We start from the raw sequence: 23,635 nt of genomic DNA, 5'->3' as shown, positions 1-23,635 counted from the left end.
TCTGCAGGGGGCTCCGGGGCAGGTTGATATCTGCAGGGGGCTCCAGGGCAGGGCGATATCTGCAGGGGGCTCCAGGGCAGGGCGATATCTGCAGAGGGCTCCGGGGCAGGTCGATATCTGCAGGGGGCTCCAGGGCAGGGCGATATCTGCAGAGGGCTCCGGGGCAGGTCGATATCTGCAGGGGGCTCCGGGGCAGGGCGATATCTGCAGGGGGCTCCGGGGCAGGGTGATATCTGCAGGGGGCCCCGGGGCAGGGTGATACCTGCAGGGGGCTCCAGGGCAGGGCAATATCTGCAGGGAGCTCCGGGGCAGGGTGATACCTGCAGGGGGCTCCAGGGCAGGGCAATATCTGCAGGGGGCTCCGGGGCAGGGTGATATTTGCAGGGGGCTCCGGAAGAGAGTAATTTCTACAGGGGGCTCTGGGGCAGAGTGATACCTGCAGGGGGCTCCGGGCAGGGTGATATCTGCAGGGGGCTCCAGGGAAGGATGATATCTGCAGGGGGCTCTGGGGCAGGGTAATATATGCAGGGGGCTCTGGGGCAGGGTGATATCTGCAGGGGGCTCCAGGGAAGGATGATATCTGCAGGGGGCTCTGGGGCAGGGTAATATCTGCAAGCGGCTCTGGGGCAGGGTGATATCTGCAGGGGGCTCCGGGGCAGGGCGATATCTGCAGGGGGCTCTGGGGCAGGGCGATATCTGCAGGAGGCTCCGGGGCAGGGCGATATTTGCAGGGGGCTCCGGGGCAGGGCGATATCTGCAGGGGGCTCTGGGGCAGGGTGATATCTGCAGGGGGCTCCGGGGCAGGGCGATATCTGCAGGAGGCTCCGGGGCAGGGCGATATCTGCAGGGGGCTCCGGGGCAGGGCGATATCTGCAGGGGGCTCCGGGGCAGGGCGATATCTGCAGGGGGCTCCGGGGCAGGGCGATATCTGCAGGGGGCTCCGGGGCAGGGCGATATCTGCAGGAGGCTCCGGGGCAGGGCGATATCTGCAGGGGGCTCCGGGGCTGGGCGATATCTGCAGGGGGCTCCGGGGCAGGGCGATATCTGAAGGGGGCTCTGGGGCAGGGCGATATCTGTAGGGGGCTCCGGGGCTGGGTGATATCTGCAGGGGGCTCCGGGGCAGGGCGATATCTGTAGGGGGCTCCGGGGCAGGGCGATATCTGTAGGGGGCTCCGGGGCATGGATATACATCCGGTGACAGCTGATTTGGGGGGTGCATGGTGTAAGAAGTGTTTACGGTCACACCGACAATCATCAGGCATTAAAGCCATAACCATATCCATAATCTCCAATTAAACAGCACCCCCAGTGGCCAAGAATGAGAGCCCCTAAAATTCTCCACCTCGGGGCATCTGGGGAAGGATGTGCAGGTTTTTATTCTGTCCTGACACGTAGGGTCGCACATATTGACACGTTACATTATATCCCGCTCCTCGCAACGCACCGGACACATCAGAAATACCTTAAACGATTCCATGTCTGACAGCAAGCAGGCGCTCTGCATCCGAGCCCGGAGGTGCGCCCCTTCCGCTGAGGTTCCCAGTTTAGCCAGGACTTCAGACTGTTCCTCGAGCAGGTCTTCTGTCATAGGCGCTGGCTCCTGAAACAGCCGAAATAAGCAGAACTGAGTGCTTGCTGCGGCAGCATTTTCTGCGACCTGCGCTCCCGGAGGATTTTTTACGCCTGGTAACTTGAGGCATTGGCAAATCTCAAATTAGGCGGCTGGGGAAACGCTAACAAAAGGCTCGCCATTGTGAGTGATGGATGAGTGCGACGGCACGCAGCCTTTCCAAAAAGTGCACGGCCCCCGATAGATCTGGGGCCGCAGTCTGTAATTCCACAGTACGGTCTGATATGTAGGGTGGTCTCAGCCGTCCAGGACAATACAGAGGAAATCATAGGATGGTGGTGCAAAACTACAACTCCCAGCATGTCCTGACAGCCCAGAGTCACAGGCTGGAGAGCTATCCAGGATAGGATGTGTATGGTGCAGACTGGTCTGCGGAGTGTAATGGGGCTACCTGGGACGTCCGGGGTAATAACCAAATACTAACCACCCTTGTGGGGCACGTTGGAGGGGTCCGTCGCTCAGGACCACTACGGATTATCTCAGTGTATTGCCTAAAGTTTGGATCTGGGCAGATTTCCAGCTTCTACTTTCCATTCACTGACAGCAAGCGGAGATTTACAAGCAATACAGGGAAAGTGATGCACAACTTATTATCCTGGAAAGCTGCAGATGTTTTAGTGATAGAGGGTCCTCCGCCTCCAGCTCAACGAGCCCCCCGAGAATGTTATCATCTGATGTGATGTCTCAGAATACACCTACTGTTGGAATACACTTTTATACTCCATTGCTCCCTGTTATCAGCCACAAAAGGTTTATGGAGAGGCTGACGGTGGAGGTCTTCAATGGAATAAGGCTATATTCACACTTTGCGGTTTTTACCGCGGAACCGCCGCGATTTTGATGCTGCGGGTCCGCAGCAGTTTCCATAGCGTTTACAGTAACATGTAAACCCTATGGAAACCGCAAACCGCTGTGCACATGCTGCGGGAAAAACCACGCGGGAACGCAGCGGTTTACAACCCGCAGCATGTCACTTCTTTGTGCAGAATCGCTGCGATTCTGCACCCATAGGAATACATTGAACCGCTTACTTCCCGCATGGGGCTGTGCCCACGTTGCGGGAAGTAAGCGGATAATGTGCGGTTCCTACCCGGGGTGGAGGAGAGGAGACTCTCCTCCAGGCCCTGGGAACCATATTTGGGGTTAAAAAATAAAAAATCATGTTATACTCACCCTCTGAAGTCTTCAGCGCTGCACGCGGCCGTCCGGTCAGAGTTGCTGTGCGACCAGGACCTGCGGTGACGTCGCGGTCACATGACCGTGACGTCACGAAGGGTCCTTCTCGCACAGCATCTTTGGAACCGGACCGCCGGGTGCAGCGTCGAGGAGATCGGGACGTCAGAGGGTGAGTATAACCAATTTTTATTATTTTTAACATTACTATTGATACTGCATATTGCTGCATATGCAGCATCAATAGTATAGGCGGAAACCCGCAGCGGAAAACGCGGAACAAACCGCGATAAATCTGCAGGGAGAACCGCAGTTGTTTTGCCCTGCAGATTTATCAAATCCGCTGCGTGAGAACCCGCAGAAGGACAATGCAAAGTGTGAACATAGCCTAATTGTCAGACAGTTCAGGACCACCCTCCACCCCATATATGTGATATGTAGTGGATATGAATTCCCCATTTAAAAGCATCTACCACTACTGACACTACCTGGCAGGTGGGTGGGTGGTCTACGCACGGCAGGGTGGGGGGCGAGACCTAGGCACTATATTAAGCAGGAGTAGAGGGAAGAAAAGCGCATGTCTCAGAGAAGTCGGATTTTACCATAGAAACTGACAAAGTCTCGTGTTTCCACAGCAGCAGAAAATTCTGGAGGAGGAAAAGCAAATCAGAGAGCGAGGATATATATATACACATGTGTATGTCAGCGCTGTGCACACGCGGCCATCAGCGCTACGAGCACAGATGAGACATTCAAAGGGTTTTTCCAAAATTAGAAAAACATGACAAGCGCCCCCCCAGTCTACAGGTTGCGTGTGGTAATGCAGTTTAGCCCCTGCACTTCTATAGAGCTGAGCTGTAATACCAGACTCATCCACGCACAGGGGTGGTGCTGTTCTCACATGGAAGCATCAATGTTTTTCTTCTTCCAGACGACCCACACATTGGGGGTGAACATGAAGTCTGGGTATAGATGTGGCCGAAGGTCAGACTCTCAGACACTCCAGGCCCCTGTGTGACCCCGACAGATTTTCAGCCTCTTGGTGTAAACAAGAATTTCTCTATCGCCTTTCATTGGGGGACACAGGAACCATGGGTGTATGCTGCTGCCACTAGGAGGCTGACACTATGCAAATAAAAAAGTTAGCTCCTCCTCTGCAGTGTACACCCCACCGACAGGAAGTAGGATATTCAGTTTAGCTTAGTGTCAGTAGGAGGTGGACACGGGTCTTTCATTAGACCCATATCTACCTCAATGTGCGTCGTTTCTTTTTCAGGTTTTCAAAGGGGATACAGGGTGAACAGTCACACCTGTAGTCCCACAATACGGACTATGAGTACGGCGTGTACTGCCACCCCGTATCCTCATAGATCCCTTAGCAGGACCATGATCCTGGCACACCAGCGTGCTCAGAAGTCCGGTCCTGGCTCCGTCCCCCACCCACTCGCCTTCCAGAGCCTGTCGGTTGGAGGAGACGAGGACGTCCATCACAGCTTCCTGGACGTCTCATTCCTCTTCAGGTTAGTATCGACGTGGGAAGTTGAGGTGAGTATTTCCCATCCCAAATCTTTCAAGGGGGGTTCTGGCTAGGGCTCCCAGATTACCTGGTCGTCGCTTGCTCCCAGATTGCGCAGCACGGCCCGGGATTACTGTTCCCACGCAGCCCCCTCTGCCTTCTATTCCGGCACAGGGCCTTTACAGCCTGCCGCGCCGCTTCCTCCACTCCCCCCAGTGAGACAGCCCTGACTAGCTGTCCTGCCCTTCTTTCTGCGGCGCGCTTCCCCGGCGCCGGGGTTTTAATGGGGCCACACTTCTTTCTCCAGCGCGACAGCCCTCTCAGGCTGCCGCGCCGCTTCTCCCTGCGGCGCACTGCTCTGGCGCCGCGGGTGTCTCATAGCAGCCGCTCCATCCTCTCCAGCGTGGCAGCCTTGGCAGGCTGCCGCGCTGCTTTTCTACCTTCGGTGCACTGATCCGGCGCCGCGGCTCTCCTCCGGCGGTCGCTGGCCGGTAATTTAGGCCCCGGCTTCTGCCCGGGCCTACTTCCGGTGCCGCGCTCCGTCCACTTCCGCTTTCATCGGGCGGGCTTTCTCCCGCCCGACAATCTCTTTACTCCCCGCCCACCGGCACCATCTTGGTGCTCCTGGGCCCCTGATTTCTACGCCGCTGCTTAGCGCCACATCGCAGCAGGGCGCACGTTCCAGCGCCCTTTTCAAGCCCAGTGTCTGGCCCAGCGGTCAAGAATCCAGCAACTAACCGAGACGTCGCAGGTTCAATCCCAGTGTGTGGTACCACTGCCACTTTATAGCTGATGGTTCAAAAACAAAGGGTTAAATATTGCTGTTGGAGTAATAATCTGGATGATTTATTTTCTCCGGCGGGGTCCCCTGCATCCTCCTTAGGTTGCCATCTCATCGCTGGTGCCCTGGACCTGTGCCATGATGCCGGTCGCAGCTACAGCCAGGAGCAGTCTACAGGACTCTACTATTACTGTGAGTAGCTCTGCTATGCAGCCTATTACTCCCCTCTCCTGTTCCCCTAACCTTCGGGCATCATTTAGTGGGTCTGCTCCCAGGCCTACCCCTATAAGGAGAGCGTCCCCGTCCTCCTGCTTCCTCTTCTGCAGCAACTCCCTGTCCAGGAGTCCCTAACCCAGGTGAGGCCGAGACCCCTATCCCTGGGTGGGCTTTCCTTCTGTCTCAGTCTGGGGCGGACCTCACCAGGATGTCACGACCTTGGTATTCGTGCCTGTCCGCAATCACTAGTGGGTCACAGGATTCTCCGTCCAGCCTTGTTCAACTTGGGCCACAAGAGATACAGAACAGAGGGATACAGGGTGAACAGTCACACCTGCAATCCCACATTATTGACTATGAGTACGGCGTGTACTGCCACCCCGTATCCTCATAGATCCGACGGCAGGACCATGATCCTAGCACACAAGCGTGCTTAGATGTTCGGTCCCAGCTCCATTCCCCACCCACTCGCCCCCCAGAGCCTGTCGGTTGGAGGAGACCAGGACATCCACCATCAGCCCCATGAACGTCTGACACCTGTCTTTCCCGCTCCATCTTGCCCTCCGGTCTGGACCGGTGAGATCCCTCTTCCTGATCCTCCTCTCTATCGAGAGAGAGAGACGGGCTTCCTCGGTCAGGTTTGCAGAGGAAGTTTCAGACTTGGATAGCCTTATTGTTGCGATCAACCAGACCCTAAGCATCATGGATACCTCTACGGAACCCGCAGAATAGGCGGTTTTCGTTTAGACGGTCAAACTACCTTCCAGGATCTTTGCCCCACACACACTGAATATGTGGTGGTACTTCCCAGGAGAAATGCGAGCCATACCAGATGCTTGCAGACAGGGAAGCGTCTCGGCATCCTATATTCCTTCTCTCCTGAGCTTATCGCTAACTGGACTGATTCCTCGGCAGGAAGTGCGTCAGTTCCCAGACTGTCTACCAGCTTGGCACGGGTTCCAAGGATACTTTTATAGAACCGCTGGAAAAATCAGCCTTTTGTAACGGCTGCTTCTACTTTGTGCCTTGGCCATTACCTCTACCTGGGTCTCAGGGACCATAGATAGATGGACCAAACAGCCTTATAAGAGCACCCCGCCTGGAGCTCCTCCGGGGGAGCTAGCCGACCTGACGGACCGGATTTCCTATGCAGGGAAATATTTGGTATCTGCCTCCCTAGATGCGCAGCTTGTGCAGCTCACACATCCAACATTATGGTGGCCATCCGACGGAATATTCGGCTCTACACACAGCCCTTCCAGGGGGCCTGTTTACATGAGGGAACAAATTATTAATGACGCCACGGGAAGCACGAGTTCCCTTTGTCCCTTCGCTGTTTTACGGCGTCGGAAGATTCCTCTAGCTAACACAGACTGCAATTTCGTCTGGCTAGAGAAAAGGCTTCCTTTAAGCCTATCCCTTCCCGGTGTGCCCGCAACTCCCAGGGTTGGTCCACCAGGCCTAGACCTGGCAGATCTTCTTCGGCATAATAACTCGTGCTAACGGCCCAGCGTTTCTCCCCGTTTGGGTGGGCATCTCCTGCCTTTTTAAGGGATGTTTGGATGCTTGGCTGGCTTCGGTGGAGGACGCCTAGATCAGGGAGGTGGTATCCTCTGGATACAAGATAGGGTTCGCTTAGCGGCCCGGAATCGCTTCTTTGAATCCCGCCTTCTAAAAATCCTCCTCTGATCTCAGGTTTCTTTGCATCCATTACCTTCCTTCCTTCCTTGTTCGGAGGTTATTGTTTCCGTCCCACAGCAGGTACGCTTCCCAGGTTTCTATCCAAACCTGCTTGTAGTGCCGAAGAAGAGCGGCGCAGTTCGACCCTTTCTGTCTCTGAACTTAGTGAACAGAAGGTTCCGCATGCGGCATTTCAGGATGAAGTTCCTCTGTTCAGTCCTGGCTTCCATGGACCCACGGGAATTCCTGTGCTACATGGATATCCAAGAGGCCTTGCTCCATGTCCTGATTTTCCTTGTTGATCAGGGTCCTTAGTGCTCATTACATACCTTGAAGTATTCCTCATCAAGCCTCTGCCCCTCTCTCAGGCCCTGAGGGTCTGACCATCGTCCTAGACTCCCTGTCCTGTTTCTGGTGGCTGGCCAACAGAACAAAGTCTTGTCTTGTTCCGAGTCAGCGTCTCGTCCTCTTAGGCATGTTGTTCGACATCGCCGGGGTTTTTTCTTCTTGAGAAGCGGGCAATTCTCCATACGGAGTTCGCTCTCTGCAGGGCCCTCGGCTGCCTTCCTTCCGTTCAGCTACGACGGTCCTGTGATGCATGGTGACAGCTCCGTAAGCGTTCTCTTTTGCGCGGTTCCACTTGAGACCACTTCAGCAGGCCATCCTTCCTCAGTGGGACACGTCTGTACTGTCTCTGGACCCTCCAATCCGACTTTCCATCCGATTCTAATAGCCTCTCAACTGGTGGCTGTCATCCCCTCTCATTCCTCATGTCCGGTCCTCCCCAAGGCAGGTGGTGACGACGGTCACCAGCCTTCCCTGCTGGGGTGCGTTTTCTCGCCATCCGTCATTGAAGGGGGCGTTGGTCGGAGCAAGGGTCCTCTCGGCCGATCGAGGGGCCTTTCTTCTATCCCTGAGTCCCTGGGTAAGGCTTCTCAGAGGTCTGCCAGTCAGAATCCAGACGTCCAATGCCTCGGCTGTGGCTTATGTCAATCACCAGGGAGGGAATCAGTCTCTTGGCAATGGCGGAGGTATCCAGGATCCTCTGGGCAGAGGTGACGGTTTCAGCACTATCCGCAGTGCATATCCCCGGCGTGGACAACTAGGCCGCAGTGTTTTCTCTGCCGCGAGGGTCTTGCGGCAGGACAGGGGTCCCGACTCAGGAGGTCTTCCTTCAAATTTTCCTTGGATGAGGAACTCCGGACACGGATCTCCTGGCGGCCCGACTGCTTAGGAAGGGTCCACCGTTTTGTTTCCAAGTCCGCGATCCTCTTGTTGTGGATACCGATACCTTGACCATTCCTGGGTCGCCATTTGTACTTACCTTTCTGTTCCTCCCTCCCCTTTCTTCCCAGACTGTTGAAGATCTATGCGGAGGGGGTGCCGGTCATTCTGACCGCACCAGATTGGCCCAGAAGGTTCTGGTTCGCTGAGATCGTTTGTCTCCTCGCGGACTCTCACTGGAGGCCCCAGTCAGGTCAGATCTTCTGTACTAGGGACCCATCTGCCGCAGAGTTCTTGGTGTCTCAAGTTAACAGCTTTGCTGTCGAAACCTTCCTTTTTGGCCGTTCTCTCTAGGCGGGACTTGATGCTGGCCTTGCCCTTAGTTTTCTAAAGGGTCAGATAGCAACCCTTTCCATCCTTTTTCTGAAGTCCCTTTTCAGAGGTCCTTCGCTACTGGCTATCACGGTACGAAGATTTATATCCGTCCCGTCCTCAGATCAGAACCTTTCTTCAGTAGCGCATGCGGCTCCCTCGTACCACACTTCCGTGGATCCCTGGGACCTCAGTCTTGTTCTGGAGGCTCGGTGGACTTTCTCCCTTGAGCCTCTCCATGAGCCTCACTGTCTGCTCTGTCCTGCAAGGTGGCTTTGCTGGTGGCCATCTCCACGCATCTCGGAGTTGGTGGCTCTCTCCTGTCGCCCCTTGGTTTTTCATCAGGATAGGGTAGTTTTACGGCCTTCGTCGCCTTTTCTTCCCAGGGTGGTGTCCTCCTTTTACTTGAATAAGATCGTCCTTCCCACCTTTGTCCTGCTCCGATCGATTCTCTGGGGCGTTCTCTGAACAGGCTAGACCTGGTCAGGGCGGTGAGGATCTATTTGTCTAGGGCCGCCTTCTTTAGGAAGACGGACTGTCTTTTTGTCATTCCAGACGGTACGCCAAGAGGCCTGCCGGCTTCCAAGGTTACGATTGTTCTCTGGATCAGACCTGCCATTCTGGAGGCTCATCGGATCAAGAACAGAGTGACTCCTCCCTCTGCTCCGGGCAGTTGGCGCCTCCTGGGCGGTACACCATGGGGCATCCGCCCTACATCTTTGCTAGGTGGCAACCTAGTGTTCCGGTCACTCCTTTGCCAAGGGGTTATAAGCTCCATACCTACGCTTCGGCAGTTGCCGGCCTAGGCGGAAGGATCTTGCAGGCGGCAGTGGTGATTCCTCCGACCTGAAGGGAGTTTTTCAGCTGTTCCCACCCCAGGGACTACTTTGGGACGTCCCATGGTTCCTGTGTCCCCCAATGAAAGGCGATAGAGAAAACAGGATTTTTGGTTGCTTACCGTAAAATCTGTTTCTCGGAGCCTTCATTGGGGGACACAGCACCCTCCCAAGTTGAACAGCTCTGTTTACTGTATACGTTTGAGTTCTTTGAACACTCTTTGAGTGTTTGAAACTGTTGATCTGTGAAGCGCCGTGGAATTTGTTGGCGCTATATAAATAAAGTTTATTATATTATTATTCTTTCTCTTTTACACGTTGCTTCTCCTACTGCTTTCTCACTAACTGAATATCCTACTTCCTGTCGGTAGGGTGTACACTGCAGAGGAGGAGCTAACTTTTTTATTTGCATAGTGTCAGCCTCCTAGTGGCAGCAGCATACACCCATGGTTCCTGTGTCCCCCAATGAAGGCTCCGAGAAACAGATTTTACGGTAAGCAACCAAAAATCCTGTTATTTCCACTCACTGACACCAAGCAGAGATTTGAAGAAGTGGAGGAATTGAACCATTAATTATATTAAAAATGTGCAAAACTTTTATCTAGAACCGTGACAGAAGGATCTTTGGGCCTGGCTAGAAACAGAGGGCTGCTTTCTTTAGGAAACAGCGCCACCCTCGTCTGCAGGTTATGTCTGGTATTGCAGCCCAGCTCCATTAAAGGGTACGTAGACTTTCTTTTTTAAATTTAGCAGAGTTGAAATGTTGACCCGGATCCCCAACAGTCGCTGAAAACACTTGTCATATGTGTGCTGCCGAGGAAGCAGGAGAGCGCACAGAGCGGCGTACAAGCGCCATGGAAAGTCTATTGTACACCGCTCTGTGCAGGAGTACAGCGCTCCGGACACTTGGGCACATGTAACAAGTGTGTCCAGCAATCAGTGAGGGGTCTCAGGGCCCGAACTCCCACCCATCTCCAGTCAAATATTTGCAAAATAAAGTGTAGGTACCCTTTAAAAAGAAAGGAAGTGAGCTGCAATACCAGGCACAACACATGGACAAAGGTGGCGCTGTTTTGGACAGAAAGCAGCCATGACTTTCTACTCCTGTACAATTCCCTTAAATGCCTTAGCTAAACTGTCTCCCCGACTGACCGTCTATAATCACGAGTAGATTAAAAAAAAGCAAAATTAAAGGGGACATCCATAATATCCCAGTGTTTCCAAAAACAAGTCTAGAACTTATCTATCTACTAATAAAGAAGGTCATTATTTTGGATGTAGGATAACATTCATGGAATTCTTTCCACATTTTTTTCTTCCTAAAGGGATATTACTACCCGAAGAGAATGCCATCACTTTATGATCGGTGGCGGTCTGACTGCTGGGAGCGCTATATTTAAAGGTTGTCTGAATACTGACCCAAAGCAAGCGGACCGGTCACCAGACTGTGCATGTCATACAGGCCATGTCATAGAAAAGGGGCTGCAGACCTGAGTAAAATACAGGTTTTATTTTAAAACATTTTCCTCTCTGTTGCAGAGATATCAGCTTGTAATATTTTGGTTATAATTTAAGATAACTCCAACGGGGTGAGATTTGTTTCTGGGGGAGTCGTGTACTTCTTCCCCTGCATGACGTGGACGAATCATAAGCAGGAGGCCTCATGCAGGGGATAAGAGCTACAAGAACATGCCCTCAGCTGAAGATATGTAATAACAAACAGCCCTGACCTCTGCACCAACTGGGGAGGACAGAGCAGAGCTGAGCGTGATTACAAACGCCTTCAGATCTCTCATGGTGGTCAGTGTGGCGTGAGGGCGATGCAGCACAGCTGAGTGATTAGAAACACTTCCAGTTATCCTCTCACAGCAGTCAGTACTCCCCCACCACCACTGACTGACATGCGATGAAAGATGGAGGTGTTTGTGATGAAACTCAGCTCTGCTTTATTCTACATAGTAGGTGCAGAGATCAGTGAGAGCAGGGCTGTGTGTCATCACGTCTCACAACCGAGAACGCGGACTCTAAACTTATCTAGGGGCGTGTCCTTTCTTTTCAGCTGCATGATGCCTCCTGCTTATGATTGGTCAGTGTCATGCATGGGAAGAAATCTAAGCCCACAAAAAGAATTCTGGTAATGCCCCGTTGGGTTTAGCACAAGTTATAACCTAAACTTTACAAGAAAACATATCTGCAATAGAGAAGAGAAATTAAAAAATAAGTTTCATTGAGCTCAGAAGCCAGTGATGGGACCAAACATGTTAAATTTGGTGAAAGGTCCATCTTTACTAGTTTTTCCCAGTGGCGCAGTGCTGCTTCCGCCCACTTGGCTGTGCATGGAGCTGCAGCCATTCACTTCAATGTGGCTGTGATTCCCCTGCACAGCAAGGAGCAGCCCTGTGGACTCTTTTTTTCTTTCCCGAATCGGTGCCGATCACTAATGATCATAAAATGATGGCGTCTCCTAGTGATGAGCCACCACTTTTTGAATGGTAATATCCTCATCCTTTATTAAAGGTTCTTAGCAGCTGAGATACAGTACTAATCAAGGAGAAAAGGGATTTTTTGTTTGCATCTTCTCTCCGCTCTCTGAAATGGCTGATAACAGAGAATAGCAGCTCATGTTCTACAACACAGAAAAAAAACGTGATGTGATCCGGGTTACGATAAATTCCTTAACATGAGATGGAAGAGAAGAATTAAACAAAGTATTTTTACGACGTGTTGGGTTAAGCGAGCCGGCAACAGATCGCAGCTTAGAGGTCGGTCTTCCCGCTGGCGAGGAAAAGAGGCGATGATAATATAATACAGCGCAACAGGAAAAATCCAGTTATTGATCCGTAATTGTAAGTCTAACCTCCTGGAACAGGGGTCACAATGACACACTCCGGTGGAGGGGAGCAGAGCCGAGACGTCAGCAGGGGCCGAGGGGGCGCAAGAAGCTTCTCTGATTAAGTGCTCGATACAGCTAAAAAGGAGGGAAAAAAATCTATAGGTTGTAAATAGCGTCGTGGAGAGCACCTGGATCCCGGCGATAAAGCGGTGCTGAAGACAGGTTCCCAGCTGCTGCATCAATTCCACCTCTCCCCACAATGTAATGACAGCATTCAGGGAACTGATTCACTGGGGGTCAGAAAGTAAAAGTCTCCAGGAAAAGTTGTGTGACCCCCCCAAAACTACACATAGACCGTCCATACGGTGAGCAGGCGAGCTGCAGAGACGCAGCCATCACACAGGACTGATGTACAATCTCGTGGTTACATTGTAACATTCACTGCAGCTTCATAAGGATTACAGCTCGCCGGCGAGGGTCCGGATGCTGTAACTCCCACCCATAGACTAAAATACAAGAGCGCAGCACAAAAATAATATTCTGGACAATTCATTTGAATTTTTGATTTTTTAAACGACTTTTCTTTTTTCGCCTTCTTGTATTTGTTGCATTCTTCATAACGTCACATGCAGGTTCAAACATTTTTTTTTTTTTTCGCAAAGTGACAAAGTTTTTTTTTTCCTCTCCCAACTTTAGGGGGGTTTTTTTTTGCTCTTTTGTAGAGAAAAAAGTCACATGATTCTTTAAAATATTGAACATTAGTCTTCAACTAAGCAAAAAAAAAAAATGCAGTTTTACGGCTCTAATTAGATACTGGAGTAAAAATGAGCAAAAAGTTTAGAAAATCGCAAACAATGTATTCAGCTAAAACATCTGGAGAATGTAAACCAAGGTCGTTAATGGTTAAGGAGCAAACATAAAAGGCACTCCTACAACCAATATTACTCCATAATAACAGACAAAGATGAATTGGGGCCAATGTGTCCGTATATTACTGTACATGGGGGACACTATTATAATAGTTATATTCATGTACATAGGGGCAGTATTATAGTAGTTATATTCTTGTACATAGGGGCAGTATTATAGTAGTTATATTCTTGTACATAAGGGTAGTATTATAGTAGTTATATTCTTGTACATAAGGGTAGTATTATAGTAGTTATATTCTTGCACATGGGGCAGTATTATAGTAGTTATATTCATGTACATAAGAGCAGTATTATAGTAGTTATATTCCTGTACATAGGGGCAGTATTATAGTAGTTATATTCTTGTACATAGGGGGCAGTATTATAGTAGTTATATTCTTGTACATAGGGGCAGTATTATAGTAGTTATATTCCTGTACATAGGGGCAGTATTATAGTAGTTATATTCTTGCACATGGGGCAGTATTATAGTAGTTATATTCATGTACATAAGAGCAGTATTATAGTAGTTATATTCCTGTACATAGGGGCAGTATTATAGTAGTTATATTCATGTACAAAAGAGCAGTATTATAGTAGTTATATTCCTGTACATAGAGGCAGTATTATAGTAGTTATATTCTTGTACATAGGGGCAGTATTATAGTAGTTATATTCTTGTACATAAGAGCAGTATTATAGTAGTTATATTCTTGTACATAAGAGCAGTATTATAGTAGTTATATTCCTGTACATAGAGGCAGTATTATAGTAGTTATATTCTTGTACATAGGAGCAGTATTATAGTAGTTATACTCTTGTACATAGGAGCAGTATTATAGTAGTTATATTCTTGTACATAGGAGCAGTATTATAGTAGTTATATTCATGTACATAAGAGCAGTATTATAGTAGTTATATTCTTGTACATAGGGGGCAGTATTATAGTAGTTATATTCATGTACATAAGAGCAGTATTATAGTAGTTATATTCTTGTACATAGGGGCACTATTATAGTAGTTATATTCTTGTATATAGGAGAAGTATTATAGTACGGTAGTTATACAGTCATGGCCAAAAGTATTGACACCCCTGAAATTCTGTCAGATAATACTCATTTTCTTCCTGAAAATGATTGCAAACGCAAATTATTTGGTATTATTATCTTCATTTAATTTGTCTTAAATGAAAAAACACAAAAAGAATTGTCCTAAAGCCAAATTGGATATAATTCCACACTAAACATAAAAAAGGGGATGGATGCTTCTCTAATTAGTGTAATTAACAGCAGCTGTAACTTACCTGTGGCACCTAACAGGTGTTGGCAATAACTAAATCACACTTGCAGCCAGTTGACATGGATTAAAGTTGACTCAACCTCTGTCCTGTGTCCTTGTGTGAACCACATTGAGCATGGAGAAAAGAAAGAAGACCAAAGAACTGTCTGAGGACTTGAGAAACCAAATTGTGAGGAAGCATGAGCAATCTCAAGGCTACAAGTCCATCTCCAAAGACCTGAATGTTCCTGTGTCTACCGTGCGCAGTGTCATCAAGAAGTGTAAAGCCCATGGCACTGTGGCTAACCTACCTAGATGTGGACGAAAAAGAAAAATTGACAAGAGATTTCAACGCAAGATTGTGCAGATGTTGGATAAAGAACCTCGACTGACATCCAAACAAGTTCAAGCTGCCCTGCAGTCCGAGGGTACAACAGTGTCAACCCGTACTATCCGTCGGCATCTGAATGAAAAGGGACTGTATGGTAGGAGACCCAGGAAGACCCCACTTCTTACCCCGAGACAAAAAAGCCAGGCTGGAGTTTGCCAAAACTTACCTGAAAAAGCCTAAAACATTTTGGAAGAATGTTCTCTGGTCAGATGAGACAAAAGTAGAGCTTTTTGGGCAAAGGCATCAACATAGAGTTTACAGGAGAAAAAAAGAGGCATTCAAAGAAAAGAACACGGTCCCTACAGTCAAACATGGCAGAGGTTCCCTGATGTTTTGGGGTTGCTTTGCTGCCTCTGGCACTGGACTGCTTGACCGTGTGCATGGCATTATGAAGTCTGAAGACTACCAACAAATTTTGCAGCATAATGTAGGGCCCAGTGTGAGAAAGCCGGGTCTCCCTCGAGGTCATGGGTCTTCCAGCAGAACAATGACCCAAAACACACTTCAAAAAGCACTAGAAAATGGTTTGAGAGAAAGCACTGGAGACTTCTAAGGTGGCCAGCAATGAGTCCAGACCTGAATCCCATAGAAAACCTGTGGAGGGATCTAAAAATGGCAGTTTGGAGAAGGCTCCCTTCAAATATCAGGGACCTGGAGCAGTTTGCCAAAGAAGAATGGTCTAAAATTCCAGCAGAGCATTGTAAGAAACTCACTGATGGTTACCGGAAGCGGTTGGTCGCAGTTATTTTGGCTATAGGTTGTGCAACCAAGTATTAGGCTGAGGGTGCCAATACTTTTGTCTGGCCCATTTTTGGAGTTTTGTGTGAAATGATCAATGTTTTGCGTTTTGCTTCATTCTCTTTTGTGTTTTTTCATTTAAGACAAATTAAATGAAGATAATAATACCAAAGAATTTGTGATTGCAATCATTTTCAGGAAGAAACTGAGTATTATCTGACAGAATTGCAGGGGTGTCAATACTTTTGGCCATGACTGTATTGTTGTACATAGGAGCAGGATTATAGTAGTTATATTCTTGGACATAGGGTGTTGTGGATTCTGTTTTTGGGCTCCCTCTGGTGGTTACAGATGGTACTGGGTGACTTGTGTTCTCTGCGGTCTCTGGTGTCCACCTGTTCTATCAGGATATGGGAGTTTCCTATTTAACCTGGCTTTCTTGTCATTTCCTCGCCGGCGATCAATGTAATCAGTGTGTCTTGTTACCTCTGCTTTCCGCTTCAGTAATCTTCAGGACAAGCTAAGTTTTTGATTTTCTTGTTCCACGTTTTGCTTTATTTTTGTTTTAGTTCAGCTTGCAGTTATGTGATTCCTTGTTGCTGGTTGCTCTAGTGGGCTGATATTACTCCTCATGTTCCATGAGTTGGCACATGAGGTCAGGTAATTTCAGGATGGTTTTTTGTAGGGTTTTTCGCTGACCTCGCAGTTCACTTTTGTATCCTCTGCTATCTAGTTTTAGCGGGCCTCATTTTGCTGAATCTGTTTTCATTACTACGTATATGCTTTCCTCTCATTTCACCGTCATTACATGTGGGGGGCTGCTATTTCTGTGGGGTGTTTCTCTGGAGGCAAGAGAGGTCTTTGTTTCTTCTAATAGGGGAAGCTAGTCCTTCGGCTGGCGCGAGACGTCTAGAATCATCGTAGGAACGTTCCCCGGCTACTGCTAGTGTTGTGAATTAGGTTCAGGATCGCGGTCAGCTCAGTTTCCATCACCCTAGAGCTTGTTCTGTTTTTTGTGTGCTTGTCCTTTTGTGATCCCCTGCCATTGGGATCATGACCGTATCGCCGGCCCGAAAAGTGGTAATCATATTGGCTGAAGTAGGAGGAAAAGTAGTCTGAGGAAGTTTTTTTTTTTTTTTCCTTCCCTCAGAGTTTGCTGCATCTTACCTCCTCTTAATCCTTGAATGGCTCTGACCTCAGCTGTTTATCATGGACGTCCAGAGTTTGGCTTCCAGCCTGAATAATCTTGCTGCTAAGGTTCAAAATATACAAGATTTTGTTGTATATGCTCCTATGTCTGAACCTAGAATTCCTATCCCAGAGTTTTTTTCTGGAGATAGATCTAGTTTTCTGAATTTTAGGAACAATTGCAAGTTGTTTCTTTCTTTGAAATCTCGCTCCTCTGGAGACCCTGCTCAGCAAGTCAAGATTGTAATATCTTTTCTGCGGGGTGACCCTCAGAATTGGGCATTTGCATTGGCACCAGGGGATCCTGCGTTGCTCAATGTGGATGCGTTTTTTCTGGCATTGGGTTTGCTCTATGAGGAACCTAACCTAGAGATTCAGGCTGAAAAAGCTTTATTGGCTCTCTCTCAGGGGCAAGATGAAGCAGAATTATATTGTCAGAAATTTCGGAAATGGTCGGTGCTTACTCAGTGGAATGAGTGCGCCCTGGCTGCAAGATTCAGAGATGGCCTTTCTGAGGCCATTAAAGATGTTATGGTGGGGTTCCCTGCGCCTACAGGTCTGAATGAGTCTATGACTATGGCTATTCAGATTGATCGGCGTTTACGGGAGCGCAAACCTGTGCACCATTTGGCGGTGTCTTCTGAACAGGCACTTGAGACAATGCAATGTGATAGAATCCAGTCCAGAAGTGAACGGCAAAACTATAGGCGGAAAAATGGGTTGTGTTTTTATTGTGGTGATTCAGCTCATGTTATATCAGCATGCTCTAAACGCACAAAAAAGGTTGATAAGTTTGTTGCCATTAGTACTTTACAGTCTAAGTTCATTCTGTCTGTGACTCTGATTTGTTCATTATCAGCCATTTCCGTCGATGCCTATGTGGATTCAGGCGCTGCCCTGAGTCTTATGGATTGGTCATTTGCCAACCGCTGTGGGTTTAGTCTGGAGCCTCTGGAAGTCCCTATTCCTTTGAAAGGAATTGACTCTACACCTTTGGCTATGAATAAACCTCAGTACTGGACACACGTGACCATGCGTATGACTCCCGTTCATCAGGAGGTGATTCGCTTCCTGGTACTGTATAATTTACATGATGTCTTAGTGCTTGGTCTGCCATGGTTACAAACTCATAACCCAGTCTTGGACTGGAAAACGATGTCTGTGTTAAGCTGGGGATGTCAGGGGGTTCATGATGATGCACCTCCGATTTCTATCGCTTCATCTACTCCTTCTGAGGTTCCTGTATTTTTGTCTGATTATCGGGATGTTTTTGAGGAGCCTAAGCTCAATTCGCTTCCTCCTCACAGGGATTGCGATTGTGCTATAGATTTGATTCCTGGCAGTAAATTTCCTAAAGGTCGTTTGCTCAATCTGTCAGTGCCAGAGCATACTGCTATGCGGGATTATGTTAAGGAGTCCTTGGAAAAGGGACATATCCGTCCATCTTCGTCTCCTTTGGGAGCAGGTTTTTTTTTCGTGGCCAAAAAAGATGGTTCCTTGAGGCCTTGTATAGATTACCATCTTTTGAATAAGATTACGGTCAAATATCAGTATCCTTTGCCATTGTTGACTGATTTGTTCGCTCGCATTAAGGGGGCTAAATGGTTCACTAAGATTGATCTTCGGGGTGCGTATAATCTTGTGCGGATTAAGCAGGGCGATGAGTGGAAAACCGCATTTAATACGCCTGAGGGCCATTTTGAGTATTTGGTGATGCCTTTTGGACTTTCTAATGCTCCTTCTGTCTTCCAGTCCTTTATGCACGATATTTTCCGTGAATATCTGGATAAATTTATGATTGTGTATTTGGATGATGTTTTGGTTTTTTCTGATGACTGGGAGTCCCATGTTCAGCAGGTCAGGAAGGTGTTTCAGGTCCTGCGGGACAATTCTTTGTTTGTAAAAGGTTCAAAGTGTCTCTTTGGAGTCCAGAAGATTTCTTTTTTGGGGTATATTTTTTCCCCTTCTACTATTGAGATGGATCCCGTCAAGGTTCAAGCTATTTGTGACTGGACGCAGCCTACATCTCTTAAGAGTCTACAGAAGTTCTTGGGCTTTGCTAATTTCTATCGTCGTTTCATAACTAATTTTTCTAGTGTTGTTAAGCCTTTGACGGATCTGACTAAGAAGGGTGCTGATGTTGCTGATTGGTCTCCTGCGGCTGTGGAGGCCTTTCAGGAACTTAAGCGCCGGTTTTCTTCTGCTCCTGTGTTGCGTCACCCAGATGTTTCTCTTCCTTTTCAGGTTGAGGTTGATGCTTCTGAGATTGGAGCGGGGGCGGTTTTGTCACAGAGAAGCTCCGATTGCTCGGTGATGAAGCCATGTGCGTTCTTTTCTAGAAAGTTTTCGCCCACTGAGCGGAATTATGATGTTGGTAATCCGGAGCTTTTGGCCATGAAGTGGGCATTTGAGGAGTGGCGTCATTGGCTTGAGGGTGCTAGACATCGTGTGGTGGTCTTGACTGATCACAAAAATCTGATTTACCTTGAGTCTGCCAAGCGTCTGAATCCTAGACAGGCTCGTTGGTCACTGTTTTTCTCCCGTTTCGATTTTGTGGTTTCATACCTGCCAGGTTCAAAGAATGTGAAGGCGGATGCTCTTTCTAGGAGTTTTGTGCCTGATTCCCCTGGAAATTCTGAGCCCACTGGTATCCTTAGGGATGGGGTGATTTTGTCGGCTGTCTTCCCAGACTTGCGACGTGCTTTGCAGGAGTTTCAGGCGGATAAACCTGATCATTGTCCGCCTGAAAGACTGTTTGTTCCGGATAATTGGACCAGTAGAGTCATCTCCGAGGTCCATTCTTCTGTGTTGGCAGGTCATCCTGGAATATTTGGTACTAGAGACTTGGTGGCCAGGTCTTTTTGGTGGCCTTCCTTGTCGAGGGATGTGCGTTCTTTTGTGCAGTCTTGTGAGGTTTGCGCTCGGGCTAAGCCTTGCTGTTCTCGGGCCAGTGGATTGTTGTCACCTTTGCCTATCCCGAAGAGGCCTTGGACGCACATTTCCATGGACTTTATTTCGGATCTCCCTGTCTCTCAAAAAATGTCCGTCATCTGGGTTGTGTGTGACCGCTTTTCTAAGATGGTTCATCTGGTACCCTTGCCTAAGTTACCTTCCTCCTCTGAGTTGGTCCCTCTGTTTTTTCAGAACGTGGTTCGTTTGCATGGGATTCCGGAGAACATTGTTTCTGACAGGGGATCCCAGTTTGTGTCTAGATTTTGGCGGACGTTCTGTGCTAAGATGGGCATTGATTTGTCCTTTTCGTCTGCATTCCATCCTCAGACGAATGGCCAGACGGAACGAACTAATCAGACCTTGGAAACTTATTTAAGGTGTTTTGTTTCTGCTGATCAAGATGACTGGGTTACCTTTTTGCCGCTTGCCGAATTTGCCCTTAATAATCGGGCTAGTTCTGCTACCTTGGTTTCTCCTTTCTTTTGTAATTCGGGGTTTCATCCTCGTTTTTCCTCTGGTCAGGTGGAGCCTTCTGATTGTCCTGGAGTGGACATGGTGGTGGATAGGTTGCATCAGATTTGGAGTCATGTGGTGGACAATTTGAAGTTGTCCCAGGAGAGGGCTCAGCAGTTTGCTAATCGCCGTCGCCGCGTGGGTCCTCGACTTCGTGTTGGGGACTTGGTGTGGTTGTCTTCTCGTTTTGTTCCTATGAAGGTCTCTTCTCCTAAGTTCAAGCCTCGGTTCATCGGTCCCTATAGGATCTTGGAAATTCTTAACCCTGTGTCGTTTCGTTTGGATCTCCCGGCATCGTTTGCTATTCATAATGTGTTCCATCGGTCGTTGTTGCGGAAGTATGAGGTGCCTGTTGTTCCTTCGCTTGAGCCTCCTGCTCCGGTGCTGGTGGAGGGAGAATTGGAGTATGTTGTGGAGAAGATCTTGGATTCTCGTGTTTCCAGACGGAAACTTCAGTATTTGGTCAAGTGGAAGGGTTATGGTCAGGAGGATAATTCTTGGGTGGTTGCCTCTGATGTTCATGCTGCTGATTTGGTCCGTGCATTTCATAGGGCTCATCCTGGTCGCCCTGGTGGTTCTCGTGAGGGTTCGGTGACCCCTCCTCAAGGGGGGGGGTACTGTTGTGGATTCTGTTTTTGGGCTCCCTCTGGTGGTTACAGATGGTACTGGGTGACTTGTGTTCTCTGCGGTCTCTGGTGTCCACCTGTTCTATCAGGATATGGGAGTTTCCTATTTAACCTGGCTTTCTCGTCATTTCCTCGCCGGCGATCAATGTAATCAGTGTGTCTTGTTACCTCTGCTTTCCGCTTCAGTAATCTTCAGGACAAGCTAAGTTTTTGATTTTCTTGTTCCACGTTTTGCTTTATTTTTGTTTTAGTCCAGCTTGCAGTTATGTGATTCCTTGTTGCTGGTTGCTCTAGTGGGCTGATATTACTCCTCATGTTCCATAAGTTGGCACATGAGTTCAGGTAATTTCAGGATGGTTTTTTGTAGGGTTTTTCGCTGACCGCGCAGTTCACTTTTGTATCCTCTGCTATCTAGTTTTAGCGGGCCTCATTTTGCTGAATCTGTTTTCATTACTACGTATGTGCTTTCCTCTCATTTCACCGTCATTACATGTGGGGGGCTGCTATTTCTGTGGGGTGTTTCTCTGGAGGCAAGAGAGGTCTTTGTTTCTTCTAATAGGGGAAGCTAGTCCTTCGGCTGGCGCGAGACGTCTAGAATCATCGTAGGCACGTTCCCCGGCTACTGCTAGTGTTGTGAATTAGGTTCAGGATCGCGGTCAGCTCAGTTTCCATCACCCTAGAGCTTGTTCTGTTTTTTGTGTGCTTGTCCTTTTGTGATCCCCTGCCATTGGGATCATGACAATAGGGGTAGTATTATAGTAGTTATATTCTAGTACATAGGAGCAGTATTATAGTAGTTATATTCTTGTACATAGGGGCATTATTATAGTAGTTATATTCTTGTACATAGGGGCAGTATTATCGTAGTTATATTCCTGTACATAGGAGCAGTATTATAGTAGTTATATTCTTGTACATAGTAGCAGTATTATAGTAGTTATATTCTTGTACATAGTAGCAGTATTATAGTAGTTATATTCTTGTACATAGGGGCAGTATTATAATAGTTATATTCTTGTACATAGGGAGCAGTATTATAGTAGTTATATTCTTGTACATATGGGCAGTATTATAGTAGTTATATTCTTGTACATAGGAGCAGTATTATAGTAGTTATATTCTTGTACATAGGAGCAGTATTATAGTAGATATATTCTTGTACATAGGAGCAGTACTATAGTAGTTATATTCTTGTACATAGTGGCAGTATTATAGTAGTTATATTCTTGTACATAGGGGGCAGTATTATAGTAGTTATATTCTTGTACATAGGGGCAGTATTATAGTAGTTATATTCTTGTACATAGGGGCAGTATTATTGTAGCTACTCCTGATATACTAAAGAATCTGAATTCTACAAGAAGTAGATGAGATTGTAACGGTAGATATATGTGCTTTCAGTGTCCCAGACATAACAGAGAAGGGGGAAGAGAAAGGTTTGGTAGCTGATGAAGGTGATATTCGCCCCATGAGATGCCAGGAGACGCTATATAGGGCCCTCTGGCTGCAGGAGTGTTATGTGCAGGAAGGGGTCAGGATTCTAAATAGAGGTATTGATTGGCCCTGGGAGGAAGGACAGACGCGGGTCAACTATTACTGCAGATTAATAGGATAAAAGACAAACACAATGTGCATGGATTTTAAGGCATCTCTCCAGCAGGAATCATTAGAGCCTGGAAACACACTGACATTTACAACGCATGAGGAGCCGGAGGGACGGAGCTGAAGACGGGGCACAATAAGCATTTATAGTGGGTCCCACTCTGGGACGGAGCGAGGGAGGCAGTATTGACTCTCTCCATTACCTGCAGCCTATTGTTTTCCCCAAGGTAAAATCCTGACGGGCTGTGAAGATAATGATTTTACTGTGGAAGACGTTTTAGGAAGGAGTCTGAAGACTTGAGGTGTTAGGATCGGAGATAATTACAAATTTATAGATTATATTACATGGGAAGAACAGGAGAAAATATGACGGGTCTGCACTGGGCGTCTGGAGCCGTCTGGGCTTTACGCCACTTTTATGGCAAAAAAAGCACAAATTTTGGTATATCTTGTTTTTCAGCTGCAACTATGTACCCCTCTAACCACTTTGCAAAAGGATGAGGGGCCTTATGGAGACAGAGACATGACCATAGTCTGAACTATAGACTTTCGCTTAAGCCAGAAATTTTCATAAATCATAGCGCATAGTAAAACGTGCTGATATTGCCCAGAAATTTCACAAGTCAGGTGCACGGACCGCTGAGGAAAAAGGCGATCACCTCCTTATAAATCTGGCCCGTCTGACTCCTCCGCATATTGGTCCTCCCGCCATCTGAGCTTACACTCTATAACATACGTCACACAGCGGCCCTCAGGCCAATCAGTCGGATTCATGCTTCTCCCTATAGTGCGGCAAAAAAATGCCAAACCGAAGCCCAGTGCTGTGGACGCTCCCACTACGTTCAATGACTGCAGACTGGTTGATAACTGCAGGTAATAGCAATGAAAGAATGGTATCTGGGCACATGGTATTGGCACTGTAAAAGATGCAGATGGGGCTTGCATTATATATTAAGGCATTATCTGATGCTGTTATGAGGCACTGTGGATGGCATTGTATCAGAAACATGTGGCATTGTTATGGGGGACTAGCTAAAACTGGCTGGCACTGTTATGGAGGCACTGGGTGGCACTGTTATGGGGCACTAGCTGTCACTGGTATGGAGGCACTGGCTGGCACTGTTATGGGGGCACTAGCTGGCTCTGGAATGGAGGCACTGGCTGGCACTGGTATA

General features: G+C 48.1%; 1 protein-coding gene across 1 annotated transcript in view; it reads right to left on the bottom strand.

Moving 5' to 3' along the window:
- RAB3GAP1 (RAB3 GTPase activating protein catalytic subunit 1) overlaps positions 1–23,635 on the bottom strand; it is a 126,296-nt gene that overhangs the window by 21,364 nt on the left and 81,297 nt on the right. Inside the window, exon 18 of the mRNA XM_069732849.1 lies at positions 1,463–1,600. Within this exon, the coding sequence (XP_069588950.1) occupies positions 1,463–1,600 (138 nt within the window). The remainder of the gene's footprint in view (positions 1–1,462; positions 1,601–23,635) is intronic.

Source organism: Ranitomeya imitator, chromosome 7 (genome assembly GCF_032444005.1).
Source record: "Ranitomeya imitator isolate aRanImi1 chromosome 7, aRanImi1.pri, whole genome shotgun sequence".
Taxonomy (NCBI): domain Eukaryota; kingdom Metazoa; phylum Chordata; class Amphibia; order Anura; family Dendrobatidae; genus Ranitomeya; species Ranitomeya imitator.
The sequence above is the reverse complement of the archived record's forward strand: the minus strand, read 5'-3'. Positions and strand labels throughout refer to the sequence as shown.